At 50.3% G+C, this 16362-nt stretch overlaps 1 protein-coding gene across 1 annotated transcript in view; it reads left to right on the forward strand.

Moving 5' to 3' along the window:
* The window catches only part of LOC110515808 (receptor tyrosine-protein kinase erbB-4), a 478553-nt gene that overhangs the window by 415077 nt on the left and 47114 nt on the right, over positions 1–16362 (forward strand). Inside the window, 3 exon segments of the mRNA XM_090239673.1 lie at positions 1574–1696; positions 3565–3663; positions 10405–10590. Coding sequence (XP_090095799.1) covers positions 1574–1696; positions 3565–3663; positions 10405–10590 — 408 coding nt within the window.

The raw sequence follows: 16362 nt of genomic DNA on the forward strand, positions 1-16362 counted from the left end.
TTATTAAATACTTTTTTCTTTACATAGTTGAATGTTCTGACAACAAAATCATACAAAAATTATCAATGGAAATCAAATTTATCAACCCATGGAGGTCTGGATTTGGAGTCACACTCAAAATTAAAGTGGAAAACCACACTACAGGCTGATCCAACTTTGATGTAATGTCCTTAAAACAAGTCAAAATGAGGCTCATTAGTGTGTGTGGCCTCCACGTGCCTGTATGACCTCCCTACAACGCCTGGGCATGCTCCTGATGAGGTGGCGGATGGTCTCCTGAGGGATCTCCTCCCAGACCTGGACTAAAGCATCCATGGAGCGAGACATGATGTCCCAGATGTGCTCAATTGGATTCAGGTCTGGGGAACGGGCGGGCCAGTCCATAGCATCAATGTCTTCCTCTTGCAGGAACTGCGGACACACTCCAGCCACATGAGGTTTAGCATTGTCTTGCATTAGGAGGAACCCAGGGCCAACTGCACCAGCATATGGTCTCACAAGGGGTCTGAGGATGTCATCTCGGTACCTAATGGCAGTCAGGCTACCTCTGGCGAGCACATGGAGGGCTGTGCGCCCCCCCAAAGAAATGCCACCCCACACCATGACTGACCCACCGCCAAACCGGTCATGCTGGATGATGTTGCAGGCAGCAGAACGTTCTCCACGGCGTCTCCAGACTCTATCACGTCTGTCACGTGCTCAGTGTGAACCTGCTTTCATCTGTGAAGAGCACAGGGCGCCAGTGGCGAATTTGCCAATCTTGGTGTTCTCTGGCAAATGCCAAACGTCCTGCACGGTGTTGGGCTGTAAGCACAACCCCCATCTGTGGACATCGGGCCCTCATACCACCCTCATGGAGTCTGTTTCTGACCGTTTGAGCAGACACATGCACATTTGTGGCCTGCTGGAGGACATTTTGCAGGGCTCTGGCAGTGCTCCTCCTTGCACAAAGGCGGAGGTAGCGGTCCTGCTGCTGGGTTGTTGCCCTCCTACGGCCTCCTCCACGTCTCCTGATGTACTGGCCTGTCTCCTGGTAGCTCCATGGTCTTGACACTACGCTGACATACACAGCAAACCTTCTTGCCACAGCTCGCACAGTGAACAGAGAGACACACACAGTGAACAGAGAGACACACACAGTGAACAGAGAGAGAGACACACACAGTGAACAGAGAGAGACACACACAGCGAACAGAGAGACACACACACACACACAGTGAACAGAGAGACACACACACACAGTGAACAGAGACACACACAGTGAACAGAGAGACACACACACAGTGAACAGAGAGACACACACACACACAGTGAACAGAGAGACACACACAGTGAACAGAGAAACACACACACTGACTGACAGATATATGTTCTCATTATGGTGTTTGATGACCGATGTTGAGCTGGTTGATTATGTCGGTGATAAACCTATATGAAGGGCCCTGATAGGCTGATTGGCTCATTAAGATATGTATTGATTGGTCGGCTGATGGAGGTATTGACCATGTGTGTGTGTGCCTCCCGGTGTGTGTGTGCGTTTGTATGTGTATGTGTGTGTGTGTGTGTGTTCCAGTTGGTGGAGCCCCTGACCCCTAGCGGCACGGCCCCCAACCAGGCCCAGCTTCGTATCCTCAAAGAGACAGAGCTCAAGAGGGTTAAGATCCTCGGCTCGGGAGCCTTCGGAACCGTCCACAAGGTACGGTTGATTGTGCCTCTGTTTGTGAGTGTGCCTCTGTTTGTGAGTGGGCCTCTGTTTGTGAGTGGGCCTCTGTTTGTGAGTGGGCCTCTGTTTGTGAGTGGGCCTCTGTTTGTGAGTGGGCCTCTGTTTGTGAGTGGGCCTCTGTTTGTGAGTGGGCCTCTGTTTGTGAGTGGGCCTCTGTTTGTGGGTGGGCCTCTGTTTGTGAGTGGGCCTCTGTCTGTGAGTGGGTCATCTGTCTGTGAGTGGGCCTCTGTCTGTGAGTGGGCCTCTGTTTGTGAGTGGGCCTCTGTTTGTGAGTGGGCCTCTGTTTGTGAGTGGGCCTCTGTTTGTGAGTGGGCCTCTGTTTGTGAGTGGGCCTCTGTTTGTGAGTGGGCCTCTGTTTGTGAGTGGGCCTCTGTTTGTGAGTGGGCCTCTGTTTGTGAGTGGGCCTCTGTTTGTGAGTGGGCCTCTGTTTGTGAGTGGGCCTCTGTTTGTGAGTGGGCCTCTGTCTGTGAGTGGGCCTCTGTTTGTGAGTGGGCCTCTGTTTGTGAGTGGGCCTCTGTTTGAGTGGGCCTCAGTTTGTGAGTGGGCCTCAGTTTGTGAGTGGGCCTCAGTTTGTGAGTGGGCCTCAGTTTGTGAGTGGGCCTCTGTCTGTGAGTGGGCCTCTGTCTGTGAATGGGCCTCTGTCTGTGAGTGGGCCTCTGTCTGTGAGTGGGCCTCTGTCTGTGAGTGTGCCTCTGTTTGTGAGTGGGCCTCTGTTTGTGAGTGGGCCTCTGTTTGTGAGTGGGCCTCTGTTTGTGAGTGGGCCTCTGTTTGTGAGTGGGCCTCTGTTTGTGAGTGGGCCTCTGTTTGTGAGTGGGCCTCTGTCTGTGAGTGTGCCTCTGTTTGTGAGTGGGCCTCTGTTTGTGAGTGGGCCTCTGTTTGTGAGTGGGCCTCTGTTTGTGAGTGGGCCTCTGTTTGTGAGTGGGCCTCTGTTTGTGAGTGGGCCTTTCCTTATTTTGCCTGTAATTATTTTTGGTTAATGGTTCTGTCTTGATATGATGGATGACAGTGTGACTGTGTGTAATACTGTGTATGACTGTGTGTAATACTGTGTATGACTGTGTGTAATAATGTGTATGACTGTGTGTAATACTGTGTATGACTGTGTGTAATACTGTGTATGACTGTGTGTAATACTGTGTATGACTGTGTGTAATACTGTGTATGATTGTGTGTAATACTGTGTATGGCTGTGTGTAATACTGTGTATGACTGTGTGTAATACTGTGTATGACTGTGTGTAATACTGCGTATGACTGTGTGTAATACTGTGTATGACTGTGTGTAATACTGTGTATGACTGTGTGTAATACTGTGTGTAATACTGTGTATGACTGTGTGTAATACTGTGTGTAATACTGTGTATGACTGTGTGTAATACTGTGTGTAATACTGTGTATGACTGTGTGTAATACTGTGTATGACTGTGTGTAATACTGTGTATGACTGTGTGTAATACTGTGTGTAATACTGTGTATGACTGTGTGTAATACTGTGTGTAATACTGTGTATGACTGTGTGTAATACTGTGTGTAATACTGTGTATGACTGTGTGTAATACTGTGTGTAATACTGTGTATGACTGTGTGTAATACTGTGTATGACTGTGTGTAATACTGTGTATGACTGTGTGTAATACTGTGTATGACTGTGTGTAATACTGTGTATGACTGTGTGTAATACTGCGTATGACTGTGAGCGGCTGTCTTTTTTCATTATTTCTGGCATTGCTTCTATTCTCTGAGATTGTGGGAAGGGTTTATGTGTCTCCTTTCAGTGTGTTAAAGTGTGTCGATATGTCCATAGGAGTTTGTGTTTAACAGTGGTGTGCCTGTGTATTTCAGGGTATCTGGGTCCCAGAGGGAGAGACAGTAAAGATCCCAGTGGCCATAAAGATCCTGAACGAGGCTACGGGGCCCAAAGCAAACGTGGAGTTCATGGACGTGAGTATTACACCACAGCTGTGTGTGTGTGTGTGTGTGTGTGTGTGTGTGTGTGTGTGTGTGTGTGTGTGTGTGTGTGTGTGTGTGTGTATAATATTGTCTTCTCTGGGGTATTAGTTGAGTTCATTCCATCTTCTGAAACCTCAGTCTAGTCAGGTTGATCAGTTCATCCCAGAAACTCCTCCCCCCTGCTTAATGCCTGGCATGTAGTCTAATGCACCAGGTCTGTTCACATCAGCAGGTGTTTATATGGCATACAGCCTTGTCTGGATCACTGGGTAGAGGGTATGCAGGGAAGAGGACAGAGGGAGAGCCAAGCCTGGGTTGGGGGTAGGATAGAGGATGGGGTAGGATAGAGGATGGGGTTTGGGTTAGGGGATGGGGTAGAGAATAGAGGATGGAGTATGGATTATAGGATGGGGTAGGGTTAGAGGTTGGGGTAGAGAATAGAGGATGGAGTATGGATTATAGGATGGGGTAAGGTTAGAGGTTGGGGTAGAGAATAGAGGATGGAGTATGGATTATAGGATGGGGTAGGGTTAGAGGTTGGGGTAGAGAATAGAGGATGGAGTATGGATTATAGGATGGGGTAGGGTTAGAGGTTGGGGTAGAGAATAGAGGATGGAGTATGGATTATAGGATGGGGTAGGGTTAGAGGTTGGGGTTGGGGTTAGAGGATGGGGTAGGATAGAGGATGGGGTTGGGGTTAGAGGATGGGGTAGGATAGGGGATGGGGTTGGGGTTAGAGAATGGGGTAGGATAGGGGATGGGGTTGGGGTTAGAGAATGGGGTAGGATAGGGGATGGGGTTGGGGTTAGAGGATGGGGTAGGATAGGGGATGGGGTAGGGTAGATAAGGTAAGGGTTAGAGAATGGGGTAGGATAGGGGATGGGGTTGGGGTTAGAGAATGGGGTAGGATAGGGGATGGGGTTGGGGTAAGAGGATGGGGTAGGATAGAGGATGAGGTAGGAGATAGAGGATAGGGTAGGGATTAGAGGATGGGGTAGGATAGAGGATGGGGTAGGGGTTAGAGGATGGGGTAGGATAGGGGATGGGGTAGGGATTATAGGATGGGGTAGGATAGAGGATGGGGTAGGGGATAAAGGATGGGTAGGATTAGAGATGGGGTAAGATAGAGGATGAGGTAGGAGATAGAGGATAGGGTAGGGGTTAGAGGATGGGGTAGGATAGAGGATGGGGTAGGAGTTAGAGGATGGGGTAGGATAGGGGATGGGGTATGGATTATAGGATGGGGTAGGGTTAGAGGTTGGGGTAGAGAATAGAGGATGGAGTATGGATTATAGGATGGGGTAAGGTTAGAGGTTGGGGTAGAGAATAGAGGATGGAGTATGGATTATAGGATGGGGTAGGGTTAGAGGTTGGGGTAGAGAATAGAGGATGGAGTATGGATTATAGGATGGGGTAGGGTTAGAGGTTGGGGTAGAGAATAGAGGATGGAGTATGGATTATAGGATGGGGTAGGGTTAGAGGTTGGGGTTGGGGTTAGAGGATGGGGTAGGATAGAGGATGGGGTTGGGGTTAGAGGATGGGGTAGGATAGGGGATGGGGTTGGGGTTAGAGAATGGGGTAGGATAGGGGATGGGGTTGGGGTTAGAGAATGGGGTAGGATAGGGGATGGGGTTGGGGTTAGAGGATGGGGTAGGATAGGGGATGGGGTAGGGTAGATAAGGTAAGGGTTAGAGAATGGGGTAGGATAGGGGATGGGGTTGGGGTTAGAGAATGGGGTAGGATAGGGGATGGGGTTGGGGTTAGAGGATGGGGTAGGATAGGGGATGGGGTAGAGGTTAGAGGATGAGGTAGGGATTAGAGGATGGGGTAAAATAGAGGATGAGGTAGGAGATAGAGGATAGGGTAGGGATTAGAGGATGGGGTAGGATAGAGGATGGGGTAGGGGTTAGAGGATGGGGTAGGATAGGGGATGGTGTAGGGATTAGAGGATGGGGTAGGATAGAGGATGGGGTAGGGGTTAGAGGATGGGGTAGGGGTTAGAGGATGGGGTAGGATAGAGGATGGGATAGGGGTTAGAGGATGGGGTAGGATAGGGGATGGGGTAGGGATTAGAGGATGGGGTAGGATAGAGGATGGGGTAGGGGTTAGAGGATGGGGTAGGGGTTTGAGGATGTGGTTGGCGATAGATGATGGGGTAGAGGTTAGAGGATGAGGTAGGGATTAGAGGATGGGGTAAGATAGAGGATGAGGTAGGAGATAGGGGATGGGGTAGGGTAGATAAGGTAGGCGTTAGAGAATGGGGTAGGATAGGGGATGGGGTAGGGGTTAGAGGATGTGGTAGGATAGGGGATGGGGTAAGAAAGACGATGGGGTAAGGTGGAGGATTGGGGTAGGGTCTATCAAGCATGCTGGTTGGAGAGAGAGACATTTTGCCAAACCTAATTGAAAAGCCCCATACTCCCTTCCTTCTCCCTCCTTCCTGTCTCCCAGTGGATGGCGTTGAACATCCAGAGCCCACATGGCTCCCCAGTTTTTAAACTGCAATCTAAAAGCAGGCCCACAGGCTGCCACTGGGACAGTTAGAGACAGACCAGGAGCCAGCAAGCTGTTCTACCTCACACACACACACACACACACACACTGCTTAGCATCATTCACTATCTGGAAGTGTGTGTGTGTGTGTGTATGTGTGTGTGTGTGTGTGTGTGTGTGTGTGTGTGTGTGTGTGTGTGTGTGTGTGTGTGTGTGTGTGTGTGTGTGTGTGTGTGTGTGTTGGAATAATTCATGTGAATGAATGATTATATTAACAACTCTATATTACTCATAAAGACACTCATGAACACTATCATAAACTTAAACACACGCACAGCTTTGCATCCCTGGGGCTGTGCCAGTCTATCACTGGGCTGTGCCATTCTATCCCTGGGCCGTGCCATTCTATCCCTGGGCCTGTGCCAGTCTATCACTGGGGCTGTGCAAGTCTATCCCTGGGCCTGTGCCAGTCTATCACTGGGGCTGTGCCAGTCTATCCCTGGGCCTGTGCCAGTCTATCCCTGGGCTGTGCCATTCTATCCCTGGGCCTGTGCCAGTCTATCACTGGGGCTGTGCAAGTCTATCCCTGGGGCTGTGCCAGTCTATCCCTGGGCCTGTGCCAGTCTATCCCTGGGCCTGTGCCAGTCTATCCCTGGGCCTGTGCCATTCTATCCCTGGGCCTGTGCCAGTCTATCCCTGGGCCTGTGCCAGTCTATCCCTGGGCCTGTGCCAGTCTATCCCTGGGCCTGTGCCAGTCTATCCCTGGGCCTGTGCCAGTCTATCCCTGGGCTGTGCCAGTCTATCCCTGGTCCTGTGCCAGTCTATCCCTGGGGCTGTGCCATTCTATCCCTGGGCCTGTGCCAGTCTATCCCTGGGGCTGTGCCAGTCTATCCCTGGGCCTGTGCCAGTCTATCCCTGGGGCTGTGCCAGTCTATCCCTGGGCCTGTGCCAGTCTATCCCTGGGCCTGTGCCAGTCTATCCCTGTGTGTGTGCGTGTGTGTGTGCGTGTGTGTGTGCGTGTGTGTGTGCGTGTGTGTGTGTGTGTGTGTGTGTGTGTGTGTGTGTGTGTGTGTGTGTGTGTGTGTGTGTGTGTGTGTGTGTGTGTGTGTGTGTGTGTGTGTGTGTGTGGAAGCGTAGAAGTCAGGGGGCTGGTAATGGAGGTCACCGCTCAGGAGGATGAGAGAGATATCCCCAAACACACACACACACACACACACACACACACACACACACACACGCCACCTCATATATATTATCCCTCATATCCTAGTACACTCCCTTCTAACAACTGTCAGAGCCTCCTGTCACACAACAGACTCACAAAGCCACTTGTTTTCCTCCTGTGTGAGTGTCTGGTTCAGACTTCCACGACCATATCTGGCTGTCCTCTGGGCTTGTATAATGTGCTTTAGTTTTATGAAGTGCAGATGTAATGCTGATACTTTACCCCGGTGTTAAATCAGGGCACTGTCGGTGCCAAAAGAACCTCTCTACTGCCTGCACTGTGCCGGGATTCATCTACTCTCCACCGCTGAGCCACTCTCACCTCCTTTAGAATCTAAATGTAAAGGCCCTTCATCTATCAAGCCCACAGAAGCTTCAAAATACCATGCTCTTTGTGCAGAGAATGTAGAAGTCAGCCAGGCTGTGTGTAACTAGAGTAGAAGTCAGCCAGGCTGTGTGTAACTAGAGTAGAAGTCAGCCAGGCTGTGTGTAACTAGAGTAGAAGTCAGCCAGGCTGTGTGTAGCTAGAGTAGAAGTCAGCCAGGCTGTGTGTAACTAGAGTAGAAGTCAGCCAGGCTGTGTGTAACTAGAGTAGAAGTCAGCCAGGCTGTGTGTAACTAGAGTAGAAGTCAGCCAGGCTGTGTGTAACTAGAGTAGAAGTCAGCCAGGCTGTGTGTAACTAGAGTAGAAGTCAGCCAGGCTGTGTGTAACTAGACTAGAAGTCAGCCAGGCTGTGTGTAACCAGAGTAGAAGTCAGCCAGGCTGTGTGTAGCTAGAGTAGAAGTCAGCCAGGCTGTGTGTAACTAGAGTAGAAGTCAGCCAGGCTGTGTGTAACTAGAGTAGAAGTCAGCCAGGCTGTGTGTAACTAGAGTAGAAGTCAGCCAGGCTGTGTGTAACTAGAGTAGAAGTCAGCCAGGCTGTGTGTAACTAGAGTAGAAGTCAGCCAGGCTGTGTGTAACTAGAGTAGAAGTCAGCCAGGCTGTGTGTAACTAGAGTAGAAGTCAGCCAGGCTGTGTGTAACTAGAGTAGAAGTCAGCCAGGCTGTGTGTAACTAGAGTAGAAGTCAGCCAGGCTGTGTGTAACTAGAGTAGAAGTCAGCCAGGCTGTGTGTAACTAGAGTAGAAGTCAGCCAGGCTGTGTGTAACTAGAGTAGAAGTCAGCCAGGCTGTGTGTAACTAGAGTAGAAGTCAGCCAGGCTGTGTGTAACTAGAGTAGAAGTCAGCCAGGCTGTGTGTAACTAGAGTAGAGGTCAGCCAGGCTGTGTGTAACTAGAGTAGAAGTCAGCCAGGCTGTGTGTAACTAGAGTAGAAGTCAGCCAGGCTGTGTGTAACTAGAGTAGAAGTCAGCCAGGCTGTGTGTAACTAGAGTAGAAGTCAGCCAGGCTGTGTGTAACTAGAGTAGAAGTCAGCCAGGCTGTGTGTAACTAGAGTAGAAGTCAGCCAGGCTGTGTGTAACTAGAGTAGAAGTCAGCCAGGCTGTGTGTAACTAGAGTAGAAGTCAGCCAGGCTGTGTGTAACTAGAGTAGAAGTCAGCCAGGCTGTGTGTAACTAGAGTAGAAGTCAGCCAGGCTGTGTGTAACTAGAGTAGAAGTCAGCCAGGCTGTGTGTAACTAGAGTAGAAGTCAGCCAGGCTGTGTGTAACTAGAGTAGAAGTCAGCCAGGCTGTGTGTAACTAGAGTAGAAGTCAGCCAGGCTGTGTGTAACTAGAGTAGAAGTCAGCCAGGCTGTGTGTAACTAGAGTAGAAGTCAGCCAGGCTGTGTGTAGCTAGAGTAGAAGTCAGCCAGGCTGTGTGTAACTAGAGTAGAAGTCAGCCAGGCTGTGTGTAACTAGAGTAGAAGTCAGCCAGGCTGTGTGTAACTAGAGTAGAAGTCAGCCAGGCTGTGTGTAACTAGAGTAGAAGTCAGCCAGGCTGTGTGTAACTAGAGAGAAGATATAGGGAGGCTGTGTGTAGCTAGAGAGAAGATAGAGGGAGGCTGTGTGTAGCTAGAGAGAAGATAGAGGGAGGCTATAGCTAGAGAGAAGATAGAGGGAGGCTGTGTGTAACTAGAGAGAAGATAGAGGGAGGCTGTGTGTAGCTAGAGAGAAGATAGAGGGAGGCTGTGTGTAGCTAGAGAGAAGATAGAGGGAGGCTGTGTGTAACTAGAGAGAAGATAGAGGGAGGCTGTGTGTAACTAGAGAGAAGATAGAGGGAGGCTGTGTGTAGCTAGAGAGAAGATAGAGGGAGGCTGTGTGTAGCTAGAGAGAAGATAGAGGGAGGCTGTGTGTAGCTAGAGAGAAGATAGAGGGAGGCTGTGTGTAGCTAGAGAGAAGATAGAGGGAGGCTGTGTGTAGCTAGAGAGAAGATAGAGGGAGGCTGTGTGTAGCTAGAGAGAAGATAGAGGGAGGCTGTGTGTAGCTAGAGAGAAGATAGAGGGAGGCTGTGTGTAGCTAGAGAGAAGATAGAGGGAGGCTGTGTGTAGCTAGAGAGAAGATAGAGGGTGAAATAATGGTGAATGGGTGTCGGTCAAAGGTGTCTGTGACACCTACACACACACCCTGCCATTCACTACACTACACTACACTACACTGCACTACACTACACTACACTACACTACACTACACTACACTACATTAAACTACACTACACTACACTGCACTACACTACACTACACTACACTACACTACACTACACTGCACTACACTACACTGCACTACACTACACTGCACTACACTACACTACATTAAACTACACTACACTACACTGCACTACACTACACTGCACTACACTACACTGCACTACACTACACTACATTAAACTACACTACACTACACTACACTGCACTACACTACACTACACTACACTACACTACACTACACTGCACTACACTACACTACACTACACTACACTGCACTACACTATAACACTTGTATTTCCCCTTCCACCTGTGTGCACTTGGCTGTTTGCTCTGTATACTCCTCCATCCACAGTGTTCTGTCAGATTCCCCCAGGCCTGAGTCCCTATCTATCCCCACCAGGAGGCTCTGATTATGGCCAGCATGGAGCACCCCCACCTGGTCCGTCTCCTGGGGGTCTGCCTGAGCCCCACCACACAGCTGGTCACCCAGCTCATGCCCCACGGCTGCCTCCTCGACTACGTCCACGAACACAAGGACAACATCGGCTCTCAACTGCTGCTCAACTGGTGTGTCCAGATCGCCAAGGTAGGATGACACTGGGGCTGTCATGAGGGAGGGTGTGTGTTTGTGAGTGTGTTTGCGTGTTCGGTCAGTGTTCAGCGCAATTCAGAGTCCACAGACGCAGAGATGTGACAGTCCATCGTCCCATTGTGACATAGCTACGTGGCTCTACCACCATCCACGGGGAGGCACAGCCGACCGCGCACCTCCCCAAAATTCACAACCATCGCGACTCCACCTACAAGTCCTCTATTCATTTCAATGTGTAACAGCTGGAAAAATAGCTTGAGCCGAAACTGAGAATTCAAAATGTATGAAAGCCAACGGTCCAATATACTAGAACACAGCTGTGTGTACACCTACACATTTTGGACTTTGATAGGCGTTTTACACTTGAGCTGAATGATCTTAAATCCATAGAACCATAGAACACCATGGTTATACCTGAGGAATGCTATCACTCTCCCACAATCAACCATTACTCAATAATATCAATATCACCACCTCTTTAACAATAAGTGACAGAATCCAGAACCCCAATCTCTCCCTCTCCCTCTCTCTCTCTCTCTCTCTCTCTCTCTGTCGCTCTCTCTCTCTCTCTCTGTCTCTCGCTCTATCGCTCTCTGTCGCTCTCTCTCTCTCTATCTCTTTCTCTCTGTCTCTCTCTCTCTCTCTCTGTCTCTGTCTCTGTCTCTAGCTCTCTCTCTCTGTCTCTGTCTCTAGCTCTCTCTCTCTCTCTCTCCCTCTTTCTCCGTCTCCCTCTCTCTCTCTCTCCGTCTCCCTCTCTCTCTGTCTCTGTCTCTCTCTCCGTCTCTCTGTCTGTCTCTCTCTATCTCCCTGTCTCTCTCTCTCTCTCTGTCTCTGTCTCTCTCTCTCTCTCTCTGTCGCTCTCTCTCTCTCTGTGTCTCTGCCTCTGTCTCTAGCTCTCTCTCTCTCTCTCTGTCTCTGCCTCTAGCTCTCTCTCACTCTCTCTCCCTCTTTCTCCGTCTCCGTCTCTCTCTGTCCCTGTCTCTCTCTCTATCTCTCTCTGTCTCTCTCTCTCTCTCCCTCTTTCTCCATCTCCCTCTCTCTCTGTCTCCCTCTCTCTCTGTCTCTGTCTCTCTCTCCGTCTCTCTGTCTCTGTCTCTCTCTCTGTCCCTGTCTCTCTCTCTATCTCTCTCTGTCTCTCTCTCTCTCTCCCTCTTTCTCCATCTCCCTCTCTCTCTGTCTCTCTGTCTCCCTCTCTCTCTGTCTCTGTCTCTCTCTCCGTCTCTCTGTCTCTGTTTCTCTCTCTCCCTGTCTCTCTCTCTCTCGCTCTCTGTCTCTGTCTCTCTCTCTCTGTCTCTGTCTCTGTCTCTGTCTCTGTCCCTGTCCCTGTCTCTCTCTCTCTCTGTGTCTCTCTCTCTCTCTCTCTCTGTCTCTCTGTCTCTCTCTCACTCCCTGTCTCTCTCTCCCTCTCTGACACTGTATCAGGTATGGTTTGAGTTCCCCTATTAGAGCAGCATTAGACAGTCTTTCACCAGCTCTCCGCAGGCTGTCAGTGATAAGAGGCCTGCAGGCTAACGTGCTGCTATCGCCGGCTAGCTCCCATTCCCTCCACTCCCTGGGATGGATGATTTAAATGAGCTTGAGGAACAGAGTACTTAAGCAGGTACTTATTGAAGTAATTGGATTCGATTTAACTTGTGGTGGGGAGAGCGGCTGGAGAGCTGGGGGAAAGTGTGGCAGAGGGAGAGGGATATGGGGGTTGTAGGGTCGACAGGGAGGAGATGACCCTTACCATTATGGCATTCAGCTGAATAGGGAGTACGGCATCCGTATTAGGATGAGGATAGAGGATGTCCTAATATGGATGATGTACGTACCATTCACCACTCAGCCACTCCCCATAGAAGTAGGGACGAGGAAGGAATGGTGAAGCGTGTTGTATCAGGCTAAAGGCTGTTCTGCAGGGAAGCGTTGGATGGTTTTTGATAATCCTTCTTTGTAAAATGGTAATGTAATGATGTGAAGGTAGACGGCTCACTGATTCTCTGATAGACTGTTTTATATCAGCCAATAAATCAATGAAGAAATCTGTAACACAATGCGTTGTTTACCCAGTCATTTACCCCCACATGTTGTGGAAAAAATGTTAGATGATCCTCCCACCCTCCTCTGGCTTGCCATACATTATTCCAGAGTTGTTCCTCAAGGTCAACCTGAAGAGATTAGAAATCTCATTGGCCACCTCCTCTTGACCTCAAGTACCTTCTGGATCCATCTCATTGGCCAACTGTTTCTCTCCTCAGACAACCCAATCACACACACATGAACATACATTCACATGAACATACACACATATGAACATACACACACATGGATATACACACACATGGACATACGCATGCACGCCCACACACACACACATAGGCCTCCTGGTGGCACAGTGGAACAATTACATGGACAGAGAAGATCATTGGTTTGAATCTCACTGATGGAGTGTCACAATAAAAATAAATGTGTTCACATGATTAATGCCTCAGGAAATGTATTCCCATTTGTCATATCTGTGCTGTGAGTTCAAAAACCTATTCCTGAAACATTCAGTGAAAGTTATAAGGAAGTTATTCAAAACATCCAAATAGCCTATAATTTCTGTTCTCAGAGGGTTAATAAAACCTCCCAGGAAAACTTTCAAGGAACCAGAGTAGAACATTCTCAGAACCACTGCAACCTAAAAATAAACGTTCCCAGAACAGGTGAAATTTCCATGCCTCACTGCCCACCTCCCTCCAACTCTCTCACTCTCTCCCTCCATTCCTGCCTCCCAACCTCTAGCCCTTTCCCTCTCACCCTCTCCTCCCTCCCTCTCTCCCTCCCTCCCTCCCTCCCAACCTCTAGCCCTTTCCCTCTCACCCTCTCTTCCCTCCCTCCCTCCATCTCTCCATCCCTCCCTCCCTCCCTCCCTCCATCTCTCCATCCCTCCCTGCCTCCCTCCATCTCTCCCTCCCTCCATCTCTCCATCTCTCCCTCCCTCCATCTCTCCATCCCTCCCTCCCTCCATCTCTCCCTCCCTCCCTCCCTCCAGCTCTCCATCCCTCCCAACCCTGGTGGCTAAAAGGTCAAAGACCGCTCTATTTCTCTCGTTAAAGACTGCTGTAGTCGTTCCCCATGAGGCCCAGCGATGCTACCCGACTACAAACTGAGAGCTAAAAATAGAGTTTAAAAAGAGAGAGATAAAAACGTGTTTGAGATTAGATTAGCTGAGAAGACATTAAACCTCCAGCACAGGGAAGTTTCCAATGCATAAAGTAGACTGGATCAACTAGGCATTTGTGAAACGAGGCAACGGGTGACGGGTCTCCCTCTCGCTCCAGTCAGCCTTTCCCATTCCAGAGTGGAATAATATTCATGTGATAGTTAGGTTTGGGTGTATTGTAATGAGGAAGTCAATCATTGATTTAAACATGGGGGTGGAGATGGTGGTGTGACTTGGCTCCCTCTCTTCCATGCTGCATGGGCACAGTGCTGATGGAATGGACTCCATCTCTCTGTCCCACAGATAAACAGGGAAGGGCTGGAGCGAAGGCTAGGACTGGATCTGGGGCTTTGAAACAAAACCAGGGAAATCAGAAATACTGTGAAGCATACAGACTTACTTGCACCTTATCCAGGAAAACACCTAAATCGTCTCAGTCTGACAGCACCATCCACAGACATTTCAGCTTCCACAACTAGGTCTCAAACTCGCTGTCCATCAGTCTTCTCTAATAATCTCTGCACACACGTTTTCCAAACCATTCTGCCAGTTAGTGTAGCAGCATAGCCTCCATGCTAACCTCCTCTAAATAGAATAGCAGCATAACGTCCATGCTAACTTCATTTAGTTAGCATAGTAGCATATCCTCCATGCTAACTTCCTCTAGTTAGCATAGTAGCATATCCTCCATGTTAACTTCCTCTAGTTAGTGTAGCGGCATAGCTTCCATCTGCTGCATCTCCTGTCCACCACTTGATTTACTTTCATTATCAGCACATGCACATCCTCCCTCCTCCATCCACCTCCTCCCTCCACCTCTTCCTTCCTTCCTCATCTCTCCTCCCTCCACCTCCTCCCTCCTTCCTTATCTCTCCTCCCGCCACCTCCTTCCTCATCTCTCCTCCCTCCAGCCCCTCCCCCTCCCTCCTCCCTCCGTCCTCATCTCTCCTCCCGCCACCTGCTCCCTCCTCCCTCCTCCCTCCTCCAACCTCCCTCTATCTCCTCCCTCCTCCCTCTACCTCCTCGCTCCCTCCTTCCTCATCACTCCTCCCTCCACCTACTCCCTCCTTCCTCCACTTCCTTCCTCCTCCCTCCTCCCTCCACTTCCTCCCTCCTCTCTCTTCCCTCCACCTCCTCCATAAACCTCCCTCCACCTCCTCCCTCCTTCCTCATCACTCCTCCCTCCACCTCCCTCCCTCCTCTTCCTCCCTCCTTCCTCATCACTCCTCCCTCCACCTCCCTCCTTCTCTTCCTCCCTCCTTCCTCATCACTCCTCCTGCCACCTCCTCCCTCCTTCCTCATCTCTTCTCCCTCCACCTCCTCCCTCCTTCCTCATCTCTTCTCCCTCCACCTCCTCCCTTCTTCCTCATCTCCCCTTCCTCCACCCACCCACCCCCTCCACCTCCTCCCTCCTCTCTCATCCCACCACCTCCCCCCCTCCTCCCTCCACCTCCTCCCTCCACCTCCTCCCTCTACCTCCTCCCTCCTCCATCCACCTCCTCCCTCTCTCCCCCTCCTCCCTCCTCTATCCACCTCCTCTCTCCCCCTCCACCTCCTCCCTCCTCCTCCTCCCTCCTCCCTCTACCTCCTCCTCCCTCCTCCCTCTACCTCCTCTCTCCCCCTCCCCTCCTCCCTCCTCCTCCTCCCTCCTCCTCCTCCCTCCTCCCTCTACCTCCTCCTCCCTCCTCCCTCTACCTCCTCTCTCCCCCTCCCCTCCTCCCTCCTCCTCCTCCCTCCTCCCTCCACCTCCTCCCTCCTCCTCTTCTTTGATTAGTCAGTCAAAAGTAAAGTACTGTATGTGCTCCTGACTTTTTGCCAGTGATCTCTGATTCGTTTGTGGAGGGTGTGTGTGTGTGTGTGTGTGTGTGTGTGTGTGTGTGTGTGTGTGTGTGTGTGTGTGTGTGTGTGTGTGTGTGTGTGTGTGTGTGTGTGTGTGTGTGTGTGTGTGTGTGTGTGTGTGTGTGTGTGTGTGGAGGATTTGCATAGTGCTGTTGGCCCCTCAGAGGGTTGGCTTTTCACTAACTCAGTGGTGGATATCCAATCTGCTTGGGTTTACAGGCCCCTCGGTGTCATTCTCCACCTTCTCTCTCTCTTCTCTCTCTCTGCTGAGCAAACACATCTCCTTCGGCCTCATTAGCACTGCCTTAAGTCCTTCCTCTCCTCCACCCATCCCTCCATCCTGCTCTCCATCTCTCCCTCTGTTGCTCCCTCGCTTCTTCTCTAACCCTCATTCTTCATCTGATCTCTATCTCCCGCACAGTCCTTGAATCCAAATGAGTACACATACACACACGCACATTAATATCCACACACATAAATACACCCAGCCACCCACCCAGCCATCCAGCTGTGGCCACCTTGGGTTGCTAAGTTGGGATATGCAATTTTGCATTCTCTCTCTCTCTCTCTCTCTCTCTCTCTCTCTTTACCCCTCTCTCTCTCTTTCCCTCTCTCGCCCTCTCTCTCTTTTCCTCACTCTCTCTCTCTCTTTACCTCTCTCTCTCGCTCTCTCTCGATCTCTCTTTCCATCTCTCTCTTAACCACTATAACTGTATATAGCATCAAGGGTTCATGAT

Source organism: Oncorhynchus mykiss, chromosome 7 (genome assembly GCF_057628025.1).
Source record: "Oncorhynchus mykiss isolate SJ-2025 chromosome 7, ASM5762802v1, whole genome shotgun sequence".
In the NCBI taxonomy this organism is placed as follows: domain Eukaryota; kingdom Metazoa; phylum Chordata; class Actinopteri; order Salmoniformes; family Salmonidae; genus Oncorhynchus; species Oncorhynchus mykiss.